At 36.5% G+C, this 18,338-nt stretch overlaps 1 protein-coding gene across 1 annotated transcript; it reads right to left on the bottom strand.

The window, feature by feature from the left end:
• Positions 1–57: 57 nt before the first annotated feature.
• LOC149907911 (short stature homeobox protein 2-like) lies at positions 58–18,308 on the bottom strand. Its single transcript, XM_090103425.1, has 5 exons — positions 18,086–18,308; positions 14,076–14,257; positions 11,132–11,189; positions 939–1,129; positions 58–300 (listed from the first exon to the last, which is right to left on the bottom strand). Exons 1-5 carry the CDS (start codon positions 18,306–18,308, stop codon positions 103–105), a joined length of 852 nt encoding a protein of 283 aa, XP_089959551.1. The 3' UTR covers positions 58–102.
• Between the last annotated feature and the right edge of the window lie 30 nt (positions 18,309–18,338).

Below are 18,338 nucleotides of genomic sequence, written 5' to 3'. Positions count from 1 at the left end.
TAGAATATTCCTTTATCTTTTGCAATCTTCCTCAGTTCTATACAGAAGACAATTTAGATACGATTGTACCATTGAACTGATCCAAATTCCATAGGATGTGGGCTATGTGTCAGCGGGTACGTTGGTAGGTGTAGTCGGTGTAGGGGAAGGTCCACGTGCTGCAGCAAGTGCTGCGGCGTGTCTCCGGGCCTTCAGCCTGAGGTCGGCGATGGAAGAGGACCTACATCGTGCGGCTAAAGCTGCGAGTCCCGCGTAAGGAGGGCATAGTGCTGCAGCCGCTGCCGCTGCTGCACTCGCGTACTGTGATTATAGGAGTCACATAAGTTGAATCAGTTTAAATTATCTTTTTAAAATCTTAAAACTTTACATCCTAGACCTAGAGATGATTGAATTAGTAACATATCTCGAATCATTATAAATTATTGTTCAATAAACTTACAACATTCTAGACCTACAGATGTGAATCAAACATATTTCGGTAATTTTTCTGAATCAAAGAATGAATGAGGCTTTCAATATAGAAATAAGTTTGAACGTAAAAGTAATTTTGTTTTAGGAATTAAAATAATTCAGCATCTGTTATTAAATAAGAATAGGTACGTAGGTAGCTCATTGAAAACGTTGAAATAACTAAAAATATTGCTTAGAGGTAAGCTAAGAATTTCACAGCTATTCAATAAGTCTGAGCTGTTTCTTTTGGGATGGAATATGAATTAGCATCATAATTTTAACGTGCCTACGTTAAAATTATGTCGATCGATACTTAGTATAAGTGGGAACATTGGACTATGATACCGTTTGAATCGAGCATACGCTTACTGCCGTGCCCAGCCGCGATACTGACACGTATGGGTGGTATGGGGCCACTCGACAAGGCTCTAGTTGGGGTTTTACCATAATTTAGATACTAGTAACCATAGTAACCAAAATTTTCATACCTGATGAGCTGCAGCAGACAGCAGCGCGGAGTCGAACGGCGCAAATGCCGTGGGCGTCGGGTGCGGAGCGAGCGGCGGCATGGGCGGCGGCGGTCGCTGCCCGCTCGCTGCCGTGCCCAGCCGTGGGACTGACACGTATGGGGCCACGCGACAGGGCTCTAGCGGGGTACCACCACCGCTTACTAGCAACCCTATTGAAAATATCGGATTATACGTTATTTTTCGTGGCTAATAAGTATTAATGTTCATAGGTTTGATAGCAAACATTATGGTGAACGGTGTAGTCAAATGAAGGCAATAATGACTCATTTCAAAGTAGTTAAGAAAAAGTATTGTCGGAATATACAATAAGACAAAATAAGATAAAAGGAAACTGTTATTCGTTAATTGTTGCTAATGCAGATATATTATAAGTCGAACTCAAACTATACCTAACCTACTTACACGTTATAACATTAAATCAAACTAAATCTTACAATACCAGAACAAGATTATATGAAACAATGCAACTACTTCAATGCAGAGTGACCATAATAAAAGTTAGGAAAAAAAATGAAATAAATAATGGGATCATTAAATCAGTTGGATAAGTTATTCTCGACACGTAACCATTTTTTCCATCTCCAATCCAATTGTAATTGAACTAACTTTAAAACGGTACAATGATGATGAGATTACACTGATCCCCATCGATTGACAGAGACAAATGACGCTACAGCGAGCCGCGATTCCAGCGATTCCAGATCGTTCCCGAACTCCACTTAATTAAATTGATATTTAAGTAAAGCATAATTTGCTCGTAAATTAAGTGAGATTCGTTGTTTATAGCCCTCCCGGCGGGTGAAGAGGCAATTAATAAATTAACGCGGATCTACTCGACTTAAGGTGTTCGGATCGTGTCTAAAGGATTCATTTATTTAATTACTCTAACGTATTTTACCAATTAAATGTTTCTGTATCATAATATTATAATTATATAGCAGTCCAAGCTGGACTGTGTTATTTTAAAAGCAAATTTTATAAAGATAAATGCTCTTGATTGCTCTATCTTTATTCATGAAATTATAAAGTTGTACAATATATGTACTTCAATGAGTGTTTTGTTACTGTTAAATTAAGTTCATATGAATTCATACCAATAATCTCTTCTTATTCATTATGTAATTTAATTTGTATTTATTCATTTGCCTTCATGGCTACGGCTACGGACTACGAAAGTCGTAGCTCGTAGCGGTCTTAATTATACTTACAGCTGTAACTTGGCGCTATTTTCTATAAAGTAATATAAATTTAAATGGAATATTCACTTTTTATAACATTCTACGAATAACAAATTTCGACGCAATACAATAACAATTATTGTAGACATGTGTATTTTTTTAAACTCTATCTTTTTCTTTCGACTTTCTCAATTTCCAGCATGATTTTAGAGCATCTGTTTTGAACTAACGTGATTGGAAAATCATGCGCAAATATATAACATGTGTTTACAAAAGCATATAAATAATGTGAATACTGAATACGCATGCACTGGGCGGGATTCACGCGCTCCGTAAATCAGCGCGGCTCCGGTCGCCCGTCGACATTATCAAAATGGATGCTCCCTGCGCGTATGAGTTATTTCCATATTTGACACCGAATTACTTTCGAGAACTGCGAACATAAATACGAGCGGGTGCTCGCCACTCGCCCTTCGCCCCTGCGGCCGCCGTGCATTTATTTGATTAACTCTGAGTTGTTTAATTTAATCGAATTATAAGGTAAGCCGTTGCGGGGGTGCTGCTATTTTAAAGCATTTCGAACATCTTTACAGCGGTTTCTACGCAATAAAACATCGCCAGTCGCCACCCTCACGACGCGCGAATAACTTAAAAATTTTATGAACAGGGGAACAATTAGGCTCCGTTTCCTTTTATTTTTTTTTAATCCACGGCCAGTGTTATTGTTCATGCGATGGAGATTTCGCGGGTCGAGATTTATACGGAGTTAAAAATGAATACTTAATTTTATGAAGATTTACTGCTTTTGATGTTTTCTTTATTTTAGTATTGTTTGTATTAATCTAAGCTACAGATACTTATACAATATGGTAGGTAGGTACCTAAAATGATTTAACAGAAAATCATAATTCGTAAAATCCTAAAGCGTTTTAGTAATTGCACTTTATTATTATAATTTATAAGACATTATGTTTGCTTTAAAAAGCAAAAACGATTACGATAAAAACTATGAAAACAAAGAACCTCTATTCGTTCCACATCTTTGTGTCTTTATGAATCGATTGCAATGATAACGCCACAAGCGTTACAAACATCACAATCAATAACATCATTTGTAACGATTCCTCAAAGGGGCAAATCGTAACAAATAACCGTTTCATTTCACTTTACATGATTGTTCTCGTGTTAGAGAGGGACGGCGGGGTGCGGGGTGCACATAAGTTAATAAGACATTTAGCAAGGGACGGCGGGATTGCGTCCGAATGGCTCCCGTGGGGAATCATTTTATTCGATTCCAGCGAGAAGCTTTTTTCTGCTTTTATGCTCCGTTTAGCGGTTATTCAATGCTTTCGCAATCACGGTGTAGTGTCGGATCTCGGATGCTGTGTGTGTCAACTTGGTTTTGGGTTACGTTATTATTAACGTTGACGCGGTGTACCACGAACCCGTGTAACAAAAGATAATTTGATAATAGATATAACAATCATAACAGAATTATTAAACACTTGACCGTAATTTGAAGCTTACTTATTGAGAAGGCACCTAGCTTTTTCCGCCTATTTTTCCCTCTCTTTCCGTTGTACGTATGCTATCTCTCTCGCACACCTCCCCACCAGGTGGCAGGGCGCACGATAATGTGCGGGCGCTGAATATTTTTCATTGGCGTCTAGCTTCCGCCGCGAGAAGGTTGTCTACAAGACTACAACCTTGGTGCTATTAAGTATTAAGTATTGCTTAAAGCAAGTGCTAAAAGTGCTAAAAAGTGTATCCCGTCGGATCGGTACAGTGAGTTATTTTTACATCTATTCTAATAATATTTTACTTAAAAATGTTTAAAGTCAACGGTATAATCGTTGGACTTTATTTAAAATGCTGAGGGTTTTAATGAATCCTTCAGCAATAGTTTATTTTTCAATATGCTTAAATACTTAATAGCATGAATAAAGATATTTAAAATTAACGATACAACCGTTACATTTTACTTGAAATAGTAACTTTTCTTTTGAAATATTTCATTATGCAATATGTACTAATTAATATTTGAATTTTTAATACTGTGAGTAAAGCTATTTTAACGGTGTTACCGTTCGGCTTTACTCGAATCGTTAATATTACTTTTGTGATTATTTGATATTACTAGATATATCAAATACCCTCTCTTGTATATAGATATTTTTAATATTTTATTTCATTTTTAATAATGTGGTTTTATTACAAGGTTACAAGTGAATTTTTCGTGGAAAAATTACAATTAATACTTAGTATGGATATGAGCCAACTCAAAGCTTTACAGGCATACAATCCATTGCTACGACTATATTACATTGTCGTTATCGCTAGGAACGGTTCGGAATTCCTATCATAGTTTATTACTAAAAATTATCGAACGAGATGAGTCAGCTCCAAGAAGTCACGACATGTCGGAACATGTTGTAATATTATTTTATAAATCGTACGGGAGTTACCGCTCAACTGAATAATGATGGAATTCGCTCATGTATAGTAGATACGTACCATGAATGTACCACACATTCAAAACTATCCGTAGTCTATACGTGTCCTTTTATGAGTATTATTCTGATCCGTTTTTATGTGAAAATAGACATATTACACACGGCTAATTTGATTGAAAATTACGTTTCCTATGTTTCAAATGATGCAACTTTTTTGTTAAAACGAGTAAGTACCAAAATTTTACAATTAAATTATTTGGTTTACTGAACTTGTGCTGAAAGGGTTATCGTATAATAATTATCGAGATACCTTAATATAAATTAGATTTAGATACATTTATTTCAAAGGATTTACAATTCACTTCTAACGTTTTAGAATAATATTATAAACTTGTACACCTTGACAAAAAGTAAAAAATTGCGGGTGAGTGGAGATTATTTTGTGCAATTAAATATAACGTCCTACGACGGTATGGTTGCGTTCGTAAGGAATGTTAACGGATATAAAGCAACTAAATGTCACATCAATTGCATGAACAAAAATAAATATGAATCGAAGTTCATTTTAAAATTTAGTGAATTGATTTGAATTATGAATTTATTAAATAGTTAGTCCTTTTTTATATAAACATAATAATTAATTACCATTGTCAAATCAATTTTTATTAATTCATCCTGGACAGTTGTCGCTAACATTGGAAAATAAGTTAAAGGACCTTGTTAATTGCTATATTATTTAAATGATTATTTACTGCTAATTTTATATTAGCACTAAGGTGTATTCTTGCTCGAAGCAGAATACATAAATGTGGCCACTACTCCTCGCAGGGGTTAGCCAGGTCAAATCCACCCTCGCAGGGTGTCTCTTAAGCATTTTTTGGCAGGTCCTACTTATTTCTAGTTACAAACATCCCTCGCGCAGCTGTCGCTCGCAGGGAAATGGTGCAAATATATATCGGCCCTCGCGGGGATTTGATTACAACTGTCCCTCACGGAAAAGATGGTGCAAATATATATCAGCCCTCGCGGGGCTTTGATTACAACCGTCCCTCACGGAGAAATGGTGCAAATATATATCAGCCCTCGCGGGGCTTTGATTACAACAGTACCTCACGGAGACATGGTGCAAATATATATCAGCCCTCGCGGGGCTTTGATTACAACAGTACCTCACGGAGACATGGTGCAAATATATATCAGCCCTCGCGGGGCTTTGATAACAACCGTCCCCACGGGGAAATGGTGCAAATATAATATATCAGCCCTCGCGGGGCTTTGATGGCGATTGGTGCAAATATGCAAAGGATTGATCATTAAAATGATCATAGATATTTGCTTTCGTCAACGAGGACCCACGAAAGAAGTTTTGGATATGACCGTATCGGATCTTCACTCTTCTAAGGTAGGTAGAAAAAGGTTTAGAAATCTACTTCACAGTGGGCAGTATAGTAATATGACCTAATAAATACAATAAAGGTTAGAGACGTCAAATAATGGGCGCATGAAATTGATACTTCGTATCCTAAAAGTTTACGCTTCAGGAATCAGGAAACCACCATTGGTTTACCAATTATGGAAATTGGAATTGACAAATCGTATTTACCAATGCAAAGCCTATTCACAACAAAGGAAGGCGAGTCGGATAAAATATCATCTCGCAGATGATTTGTGGCGGTGATTTCGAGGATTGTCACCAAGCCTTGTGTCAACGGTATGTTTGGTATCGTAATTCAATGGCACTAGCCGACCAATTTTCATATAAAAACATCGGAAGAGATTTTTTAATCGCAAAGCGATTGAATGTAACAAATGACGATTGATTACGTATAGTTGACCTCTCATAGGCCTATTTTAGTTGCCCGATCTTGTAGGCAATTTATTTGACTCGTTTTTCAACCCATTTGACCTCATTATTGCACCCATGAGATTTTTCTTCAGGGCTCAAACAATAAATCGCTGAGGGATTAGGATAATCGTTTGTTAGACAAGTTTCTTGTCATCCCACCAGGATTATTATATTGTATAATAAAGTTATATACAACTATTAACGTAAAACGTTTAAGTACTCAACGAATGCTGAGAATACTGACTGTTGAGTTACATAGGATAGAGGATAAATAACGGAAAGTCAATCTTTCCAAACAAAAGCCTCTTATTATTAGATATTACTTGGAACCCCTACCCTTAACGAGAAAGCTCTGCCAAATGACTTCTCATTTCTTTGCTTTGAGGGGGGGGGGGGGGCAATAAATGAAATGCAGTACAGACTATACGGCTTTTAAAATCTGGTAAGCGAACTAAACTTTGCTGGTTTAGTTCTTGCTATATCGCTATCCGTGCCTGCTTCTCGTGTTTACGGGTGAATTAAGTTTATCAATAGTCATAAATGCAATGCTATACAGAGGATATACTGCATTTAAAACATGACAAAGTCTGGTAAGGGAACTAAACTTTGCTAGTTTAGTTCTTGCTATATCGCTGTCCGTGGCTGCCTCGCGTGTTTACGGATGACTAAAGTAATGTCCTGTCTTCGCATCCACAGCTAGCTGTCCTATACTGTCATAATCTTAACACAGATTCATTCGACATAGCTCCCCACGAGCTCAGTTCTTCATTTTTGCACTCGCACAACTGTGGACAACACAAGAGCAATGCCTCCATTGGTAGCAGTTACAATCAAGGGCTAGCAAGGTAGGCTAGCCATATTACGGATGTTGGAACAACCGACTATATTTAGGGCAATTTTCTTTGTCCAGTGTAACGTTTAGACTGTCGGCATTTAGCATTCCTACGGAACAAAGATGGGATCAGATCTGCATCCTTAATGAAGTTAATCGAAAGGAGATACTTTCAGACGAGTATAGTATTCAAAATCCACCATATTCCTGAACATAATAATGCATAGTTAAAGCTTCACGCGTCCTACGTACATTATTAATTGCTCGTAACTAAATCAGTATGTTATAGTAGGACGCGTGAGAGATTAAGCTTATAATCTCTCTTGCCATTATCCTGCAGCAGAATTCCTTGGCGATAAATTGTTCTCGTTAGAACGAGCGAGGTTGTTACGATAATATGAGAAATCCTGTCAGTTAGAGACCTGAACGACGCGATAGAGTACCGCTATTTCAGTAGTAGTAGCACCTAGAAGGGTGAAGGTATTCTGGAAAGCGGAACTGAAGGCCCGGTCAGCAGCACCAGCCACCTAATAGACAGTGTTCAGTGCTGCACCATTATAATCTGCAAAATGACTCTGACGGTATGAAAATGTGGAGTACATTTTCAAAATATCAAATGATATAGTTGGAATAAAAATCCTATTTGCCTCCGTCTACCCAAAAGACATACGGAGTAGCTAGTAGTAGTTGGTTGAATTAGAATAAGTACCTATAGTTAAAATCCTTTGTTACTGACTGGAAAAATTTGGGTCTTTTCCTATCTGACGTTCATATAGCTGTTAACTGCCTAGTGTTATGCACAAACACTATTATTATAAATAAGTCACGTTATGTAGTCCCGAGGCTTTCGGTATATAAGTTCTAATGTAAATCATAATTATACCTTAAAACCGAATTGATTAGAAGTAACGTACTTGGCTGTAGTAATTGCAGTTTTGGGACACAGATAAGCTCCTTATCATTTTAGTCTCTTGAGTTCAGTATATTTGTTTCCAGTACAGAGTTTATGACCTATCAGTTTTAAATAAATAATTCATGCATTGTACTGAAAGTACTAGCCATGTTTAGATTATGATCGGTGGCGTTGGCTCTAAACATTAATAGATACCGCGCGGTTTGGTTGGATGTTAAAAATCTGTATTATAATTAAAACCGTTTACCTGTTTTGATATTTTATTGCCTTATACAAGGGGTGACCTTTTAAATTTATTTCTGACCCCAAAAGTAAGGACCAAGGTCTCTTCTTGTCTGCTTGTAGCAGGTTGGGTTAAAACTGTGTGAATTGAGACAGGTGGTAATTCTATGTTAAGATGATTCAATTGTGCTTCTGCAGAGTTCTAATTGAATAGATAAAGGTTTGAGTTTGAGGTATTTTTTGCCTCGTCGGGATCAGCTGTTGCTTCATTTTGTAAGTAACATCTAAATGCTTAATTGAAAGTCGTTACTGGCGCTTTCGCAGATTTACGCTAAAGATAGTGAAAATTGTAGTAACTTTAACTTTTCAAGCCCAAAAGGTTGACTAAGGTACACTTGAACCAATCTCATAAGTTCTAATACTTTTAATCATTATGATTAACTTTTTGGTTCTTATTTGATTAACTTTTCATCTGGGATTGTTAATATATTATTTAATATAAAAATTTGTGTGATTTATTGGTAGGTATACTATCTGCACACCTTACTCTTTCAAATAAAGAAATAAGTAATTACTTATGTATTCAAATTCACATTGGCGTCCATATATTGTACACCAGGTGGTTAACAAACAGGTCTCAATAAGTAAGCTTCAAATTACGGTCAAGTGTTTAATAGCTGTGTTTTACCTGAAAATAAAACACATATTAAATACTTACCTATATTTGAAGCTTACACTTAACGTCCACCTGTTGTGGATTTCGACTCAATGAAAAATATTCAGCGCCCGCACATTATCGTGCGCCCTGCCACCTGGTGGGGAGGTGTGCGAGAGAGATAGCATACGTACAACGGAAAGAGAGGGAAAAATAGGCGGAAAAAGCTAGGTGCCTTCTCAATAAGTAAGCTTCAAATATAGGTAAGTATTTAATATGTGTTTTATTTTCAGGTAAAACACAGCTATTGTCGTTAAACGTAGACATGATTCAGGACGAATGGTATGAATGTTCAAATCATTTATTTCTAAGATATTTCCACAGATATTTCAAAGATTTCTAATTATCTATGATCAATTAGAATTATAATACATTTATTTTGTGATTTATGATCTTACATGTAACACGGTACCTACCTTGCAGCTCCCTAGAAGGACAAATTACGAGTCACTTTATTTTAGTTTCTGTAGCTATTAGATAAATAGAACATTATGTCTTTGAACAGAATGAGCTATATAATCTTTTGATACATTTAATTAAATAATGAAAAAAAACAAACAGAAAAAACGGTAATTCTATTTCTCTGTACGAATGAAATAAAACTATATCTATGACGAACTCCTAAGAGAATTTGTAAGCCTATCAATCGGTAAGTGCGCTGAGCAATTTTCCAAAACATACTATCTTACGTAGAGGTTTTTTTCCGTTTCGCGCGCTTCCCGCCCGGCCCGCCATTTTAATTATTCATCCTCGTGAGTTATGGTCAAATTAAAAAACTGTTAGAGTCGTAGCGGCGCCGGCGGGAGTTGTAATCGAATTATGTAGACTGATGGAGAATACGTAATACGGTCATCTCTATTGCTTTACGTAAATCTAGGGCTTAATTACCCAACATGATTCATGAAAACAACTAGGTCCATATGCTTTATGCGATCTGTGAAAAGTGCAAGAACGGAACGGGAAAAGTTATTATTGTTATGTAAGCAAAATTGAATAGTGTACACTTCTTTTTAAATATTTTTTAAAAGCCAGGTAGGTACGATATTACGAAGAGCAGAGTTATGAAAAATCTTCCCTCGTCGTCTACACCATGATAAAGCTCAAATGTGGTATCTTTGAATACATAAGTAAGTTTCCTCGTGAATGAATATTATGGCGAAGATTTATCAGGGGAAGTTTGTGTGCTATGATTGCACATTCATTTACACTTCTAGTGATAATATCACTGCAATAAATACATTAGGCCTCCCCCACATTGGGCGTAGGCCGAGCGTACGCGTTTTCTGAGCGTGCTGCCGGCGTCGGCGCGGCGCGGACGTCGCGTCAGCGCGCCGTCTGTGGGGCGCGGGCTACGCGTTGTCCAGCGCCGCGCGGGCGCTGCGTGAACGCCGCGCAGACGCCGCGTTTACGTCGCGTTCCATGGGCGTTCGGCCGCCCGTGCCCCCCGCACACATTCCATGAGTGCGAGGGGCACGGCGCGGGCGGCCGAGTGCTTTAGACGCGACGTCGCGTCGGCGCGGCGCTTGCGCAGCGCTTGCATAGCGTTCGATGGCGCGACGCCCGCGCCCCACAGACGGCGCGCTGACGCGACGTCCGCGCCGCGCCGACGCCGGCAGCACGCTCAGGAAACGCGTACGCTCGGCCTACGCCCAATGTGGGGGAGGCCTTAGAGCTATTTAAAAAAGTTGTATTTAAAAATTAAAATATAAAGCTAGAATATATTTGAGGTGAGGTGAAGTTATAAAGTTTAATAAGAAAGCTTTATCAATCGGTATTTCAAGAATAAAATATGTTAACCATGATTTAAGCTTTACCTACATTTTCTTTGGATTTGCGTTATATTCGTTCCGTAGTTATGGAGTGATCGAGTAAAAAAAACATCCATAGAACCATTTAAATAAGAATTTATCCAAACATTTGCATTTATGATACCACAAAAAAGCGAATATTGCTATATATGTATAGGTAGGTATATTATTATGCTGTACCAACCTTTATGCATTTGGCTTTCATGCTTGCGGCATTTCGCTCGTCGGTTTTGAAACCACACCTGAAACAAAGCTTCATTATCATATCAAATAACGTGCATTGCATTCAACGTTATTTATGTTGAATATTTTATTATATCATCCAGCTTGCAGCGTGTGAATATGCCACAAACACAGAATCTTTTCAAATCGAGCTATACCTATTGATTAAAAAAGCACAATTTGCAAAGCTTTTTAAATATACCTATTTAGTTATTTACATTTATAAACCATACCTATTTATTTAAATATAGCTGACGAAACCTATAACCGGTTTTACATATTCTCAATATGTTCTGTTTAGCTTCTGTATCAGTTAACATAAAACCAAAATACTTACGTCCCAAAGTGCAATCAAGGACATTCATCAGCAATTGGTGAAAATGGCCCTCAGTAACGATGGCTACGTTACTGCACGGGATAGATACAGATAATACAGCCAATGTCATTAATTAGTAAACTGAGATTGGAGCGCTACTGGCAGACAAACAGACAAACAGGCTAACCGCATTAGTGTGGAGGGCACGCGCCGCGCTGATTGCAACTTGCGAGGGGACATCCATACATTATGATGAGAGACGACTTTGGATAGGTAGGTACTCTGGTATTGAATACGTTGCAAAATAGTAATCTGCACTTTATGATGCATTGATTGCCGTTGCATCGATATTATATAGAACCTAACATAACATTAGCTTTTCACATAAAATTATATGTAATATTATAGCTATAAAATATTAAATAATAACTACGAAACCATAAAGTTATTATCAATTTTAGAAGAAACGATGTAATTTAAGTCAATAAGAAATATGAAAAATATTTTTTTGCAATCTAGATTTATTTTCTTTTAAGGCATCAAAGTAAAGCATGCTAATAAAATTCCTATGAGAAAGCTGTTCTTTGCTAAACCGTAAAATAACAGATCTAATATTTAATGATGGAAATAATTCTAATGCGATATAATTATTATATTAATTGATAAGATACATAAACACGCGCTAACTAGGGTCAAATTCATTAGCATTGATTACACAACAGCTAAATATACAAACATATTGAACTCTATCTTCTGCATGTGCAATGTGGATTAATGATATTAGACTTTGCAAGCTTTTTAGGGTTCCGTAGCCAAAATGGCAAAAACGGAACCCTTATAGTTTCGTCATGTCCGTCTGTCCGTCTGTCCGTCTGTCCGTCTGTCACAGCCGATTTACTCGGAAACTATAAGTACTACAGTGATGAAATTTGATGGGAATATGTGTTGTATGAACCGCTACAAAAATATGACACTAAATAGTAAAAAAAAGAATTGGGGGTGGGGCCCCCCATACATGTAACTGAGGGATGAAATTTTTTTTTTCGATGTACATACCCGTGTGGGGTATCAATGGAAAGGTCTTTTAAAATGATATAAAGTTTTCTAAAAAACATTTTTCTTAAAGTGAACGGTTTTTGAGATATCAGCTCTCAAAGTCGTAAAAAGTATGTCCCCCCCCCCTCTATTTTTATAACTACGGGGTATAAAATTCTAAAAAAAATAGAGGTGATGCATGCTAATTAACTCTTTCAACGATTTTTGGTTTGATCAAAGTATCTCTTATAGTTTTTGAGATAGGTTGATTTAACTGTAATTTATTATATTTGCTGCTACGGAACCCTTTGTGCGCGAGCCCGACTCGCACTTGGCCGGTTTTATTTCTAATCATATTATTGTTGATTCTTACAGTATAAATAAATTTATTAAATAGTTAGGTATTAGGTAGGTAGTTAATTTTCTTTTAGCAATCTAATAAAAGAGAATTATTTATATGTATTAGATTAGTGTATTTGCAAATAGCGAAGGCGTCATAATCAGAAACTAAATTATAATGTCAATAATTTCTCCTGTTATTGTTAAATAAATGAAAACTGTATTATAATTGACAGGAATATGGAATTCAATACACTAAAAAAATGTCGATAGGTAGTCCGTGGGGTCAGGTCAGCTAGTAATTGATAAGCGAAGGACGAATAAACGTTAAAAATAAATGTACTAACAAAATCTAATTGAATAATAGTCATTAAAAGAATGAACCAAAAAGTCAATCCCCATACTTATCAATTACTGGAACGTGTGACTTGACACTAGTGAAGACGTAGTATTAAGGGTCAAGGCTTTTATCTGTAATGTCCCCTACTAACATCACTTAACGCCGATCGAGCACTAATCGCGATATATTGCCTATAGAGTAGCACTTGTTGGACGGTAGCAGCTAATTACGTGCATTAGTAATGAGAACGAGGAGTAGGGTAACTCGTGTTAATGAATATCGTATGTAGTTAGGCGGTGCGTATACGTTTATGTTGAATGTTATTGTTATGAATGTGTTAATTACAGTAGAATTTACATTAGAGAAGAATATATTACTATTTAAATTACATATTGAATATTTTAAGATACGTAAGACATTATTAACGAAGTTTTGTAAATTATCACAATTCACACGGTAGTTATTTTACAGCAAAAAAATAAGTGAGCGATATGGATATATTTTTGATTTCGCAAGAATCTAATTGATGTAGGTAATGACTGGTAGCGTCCACCAGCCCAGGATTTAGATCCGCGGCCCGCGCGCTCCATAGCGTAGCTCACAGAAATATGTATAGTTCTGTGGCGTAGCTCGTAGCGCAGACCACAAGCTCGTAGGCGTATAAAATTTCAGAAAATATTTATACTTTCTATAAGTAGATCTTAAAATATAACGGATGTATGTAAAATATTTTTCAAGTCGCTAGTAAATGAAATAATACTAAGACCATTCAAATTATTTTAAATTTTAGGTAATATAAAATTGTATAACTTTTGGCACACCTATTGGAAGAAAAAGGCTAGCATTTTTAAAAGGATTTATCAAACTTCAACTAACCTGAACTCGAGCTTCGCTAAGCCCAAGCCTCTGACTAAGTTCTTCTCTCATAAAAGCATCAGGATAATGCGTCTCATCGAACAGTCTCTCCAGTTCTCCCAGCTGTTCCAGTGTGAAGTTTGTGCGGGAACGTCGCTGCTTACCACCGCCACCGCCAACACAGTTTGATTTTTCCGTAATATCTGCTTGCAAAAATGAGATGTTGTCAAATGGAATCGTTCAAAGGAATATTTGATGTTATCTCAATCGATACATATTACATACTATTTTAGTAATATAATAGGCAAAATTAGTTAAACCACGTAAAAATATTTGCAGCAACATTAGTTAATAAAACCTATACAGTGTCCGATTGTTAAAGTAGAATATTGAGTTGATACTGAGTAAATGATGGCGGGTGGATGCTGGTTCGCAATACGGTTCGATTTTGTCAAGCTCTCTCTTACTGTATGAAATAATATTATCAATTCTATACGTGCTATCATACTCTATACCAAAGCGTGCAACTGAACTAAGTGTTCTTTAAATGGTATTCGCTTAAAATTAAAGTGATCATCTTAATCCTAATTGAATGGATAGTTGCAAAGAAAATCAAAGCGCTAATCGGGTCCACGGGGCCGTCGGAATATCCCCAGACGAACGGGCGATACGTTTAACGGTGTCGTTTGAAGCAATTTAGCAAATTGGGAAGCTCTCCTTTTTATACGGCAATTATGTAAATGGAGGGATTATCCAAGTGTGGGCGGCGCTGCGGGCCACACCCGTTCTCCCCTTTCGTCCCCGGGGCAACTTCTTAAACGTCTAAGACTCGAGAACAGTGATTAATTGTCGAACAAATACTCACATTAAGTCGTCAGTGATTTATTCATCGGGTCTTTAGGGATATCGACTTGCAGTTTTGTCACTGCGCTCGCTTCAAGTCATCGTTTATGGTTTTTGCATTTTTAATCAATTTATTCCTTTGTCGTATTGAATTGGTCAGTGAAATGTATGAGATTTGAATATAATTTACACTGTTTTGCATTTGTTGTTTTATTTACACTTATATTATAGTGCGGAAATAATTTTCTGTTTGTTTGTACTATTATATGTACTAAAACGCTAGTTATCCCGGCGGAAATAGGAGGAGCGGCTAGTTTACAAAAAAAAGACGTGTGGCACTCGGGGACTGCCGCGGTAAAGCTATTGCAAAGCTTGCCTTCAAGCCACAGCTCCAAGCCCGTCGGAGTGGGGAGCGTGAGGTGTTTTCGTTACGGAATTTCTCGATTCGGTCCCCGCGCTCAAGGCCCGCGATAGAAGCTATGCAATAGCTTAAAAGAAATAGAACTTGTAAATGCAACAACTGGAGATGGTCAAATGGTAGGTATACTAAGTTATGAATATGGTGGATAGTAAAACTAATGGTGACATAATATGAGAACACCATTCATCATCACTCATTAAGTTAAATTGATGATCTAATGCATTTTTAGGGTTCCATATGAAAAGGGTAAAAACGGGTTGCCTGTATGTCTGTCTCTGCGCGTTTTTCTGTCACCAAGCTGTATCTCATGAACCGTGATAGTTTGACATTTCAAAATTATAGAGGATATGTATTTCTACTGCCACTATAATAACAAATAAAACATTATAAAACAAAATAAAATAAAACAATATTTAAGGGGTCTTCCATTCAACAAACGTGATTTTTTGCTCGATATTATGATAACGTAAACATTCTTGAATGTGCTTGAAATATTTACAGAATCTTTAGAAATATGTTCACTTTGAAAATAATTAATTAAATTAAAATATAACAACGGAATAAGTACGGAATCCCTTATGTCGTGAGTCCGACTCGCACGCACATACCTAACTGACTTTTTGAATTCTATTTGTTTTTGAATTCGAAATTATATTTCAGTAGAAAAAACGAATCGGAATGATCTACAAAAAAGAATTGTACTGAAAACTACCATTAAAAGTATTTTATCAACCTCTGAGATTAAAATCAGATGATGTCATCATGCGAGTTTAAAATATAGAGACAACTTTTTCATGCATTTAAAATACCCTCCAAAACTTACATCTTAATTTGAATACCTACCTAAAGCCTACCTACTATCCTTTCTGAAAGTATTTTTCTTCTTTTTCATGTTTATTTTTTTCTTTTCTCTACATTAAGTATATCTATAGTGGAAGCTCAGTGGTTAGTAGCCAGAAGCAAAACGAAAAATCGGGTTTCGAGACCGGACGAGTGTGTAAGTAACAAATTGTTTTTCTATTTATCTTCATTATTCAAATCACCACTTCAACTGCTGGTATTGAAGGAAAATATCGTGAACAACAAGCATGTCGCAGAATCAAAAGTTCTACATATTGTAATACGTCCGCTGTCCTGCACCTGATCAGCGTGACAGCCGTCTCGCTGGATTATGGTTTTTAATTAGTATGTTTATAAAATGTTGAGACAAATATACCTCGTTTTATTAATGTATGTAGTCATTGCAACGCAAATAAAGTCATAATACATATTTTAAAATATTTAATATTGTTCTGGGCTAGGCTAGGCCCATAATAATGTTTAATATCTTTTAATTAGGTGCATAATACATAACAAATCGACAAATTATTTAGGTACCTACTTACTCCATATTCACCTCTCCATATTTCTATGAATTAAGACATAGACTAAATTCTATATTATGGGATTTTGATAGTCTAAGATCCCACTGTAGGATTACTTCGTTCATAGTTTTTTTTATGAAACCAAAATTTTATGTATATTTATAATAAGGAGAAAATATATCGACTAGATTTCCAGTCAAAATTTGGCCGCAAGCATTTTTAATTAATATTCATCATCTTTAACAGCCAGCAACCCTCATTTGCGGCTGGATTTAATTAGGCAACCATATATGATAATTATAAGAAAAAAAATAGCTTTGATTTGTTATAATATGATTCTTAAATGTGCGTTATGAACGTGTAACATATAAATGGATTGAAATCATACCCGTTTGCACCTGCAGGCTGCGAAGGGGTTGCGGCCAGATGAAAAACGGCAACCGTGGTTTTTTAGAATCTTAATGTAATTTGCGGTGATTTAGACTATAAATAACAAGTGAACGGAATATTTTTCCATCGAAGTGAAAAAATTTAATTTAAACATGCTTGCGGTCAAATTTTGACTGGCAACCTAGTCGATTTATTATATTCTCCTAATTATAAATATAGGTACCTACCTACTTACATAAAATATAATTACAGATTGTGACACTTGTAACCATGGTTTACAAAATAGGGCTATTTTTTCTTCAGCCACCAATCACAACTCATCATAATTATTTGATCATGATCGCATCGTAGGTATTCCCTGAAGGGATACAAAATTGTAAACTAACTGTTATAAGTAATACCTTCGCGTCGTAACGTAGCCGTAGGATAATCTCATGTTATTGAATTGAAGTATCATAATATTATAGTAGACCCCTTGAATTTTTTTTTGAGAATACCCAATAGAAGAAACAATACTGCAGTAGGTACCAGAATGGCCCAGTGGTAACAAACAGTTCTAGCAATCGATTACGATTTACTATTTAATAACTATACTGATAATACTATTATATTAAACTTAATTTGAATCTTTGAATCAAAATTGCTAATTAACGACCTTTTAGTCTTTAGTTAGCATCATCTGTAAGTATATTTGTATGTAACAGGCTCCTTTAGACTCGATTTGTGCCCACTTTACACGAACAGATTTAATTCAAACTTTGTACACCAAAGATCGGTGACAACAGGTACAAAAATTTCATGAGATTATCCCGAACGGCCCGATCGGTCCACGACACAATATATTTTCTATTGTGTCTGTGATTCCGGGGCCTGAGTTATTAAGTTAAAACACACATAAATCTGTATAAAATGGAGATTTTATCTCCAGGCAATTAAGTTTAAATTATATCTTTGGGCAACACAGACAGCTAGTAAAATCTCATAAAATAAAACATGAATGGCACTTTACTTACCATGTTTATGATCATCATCGTCGTCTTCTCGTTTATAGTGCTGAACAGGCAGAGGTGAGACTAGCCAATTGCGATGTCTTTTAGCCGGCGGCGACTTGTCCTCCAACGCTGTGATATCCACCTCCTCATCGGGGTCTTCAGAATCCACCTCTTGTGGAGGAGCTGGCGCTTCACCGCCTTCCAAAGACTTGCTGACGAAGTCCGCCAGCCGCTCCATAACCATTACTGTAATGCCTAGTGCCTCAGGCACACG

This window comes from Colias eurytheme, chromosome 6 (assembly GCF_061535395.1).
Source record: "Colias eurytheme isolate Ceu_HAF_F1 chromosome 6, ilColEury1 Martin Lab GWU primary, whole genome shotgun sequence".
Taxonomy (NCBI): domain Eukaryota; kingdom Metazoa; phylum Arthropoda; class Insecta; order Lepidoptera; family Pieridae; genus Colias; species Colias eurytheme.
Note: the sequence above shows the minus strand (reverse complement) of the source record. Positions and strands in the feature narration are given on the sequence as shown.

Bases quoted from the DNA above. Each gene is read 5' to 3' on its own strand.
- LOC149907911 (XM_090103425.1), bottom strand. From the start codon at position 18,308: ATGGTTATGGAGCGGCTGGCGGACTTCGTCAGCAAGTCTTTGGAAGGC. The intron at 11,190-14,075 runs GTTAGTTGAAGT...GCTTTGTTTCAG, and splicing joins TTAGCGAAGCTCGAGTTCAG to GTGTGGTTTCAAAACCGACG. The intron at 1,130-11,131 runs GTTGGTACAGCA...TATTTTCAATAG, and splicing joins TGAAAGCCAAATGCATAAAG to GGTTGCTAGTAAGCGGTGGT.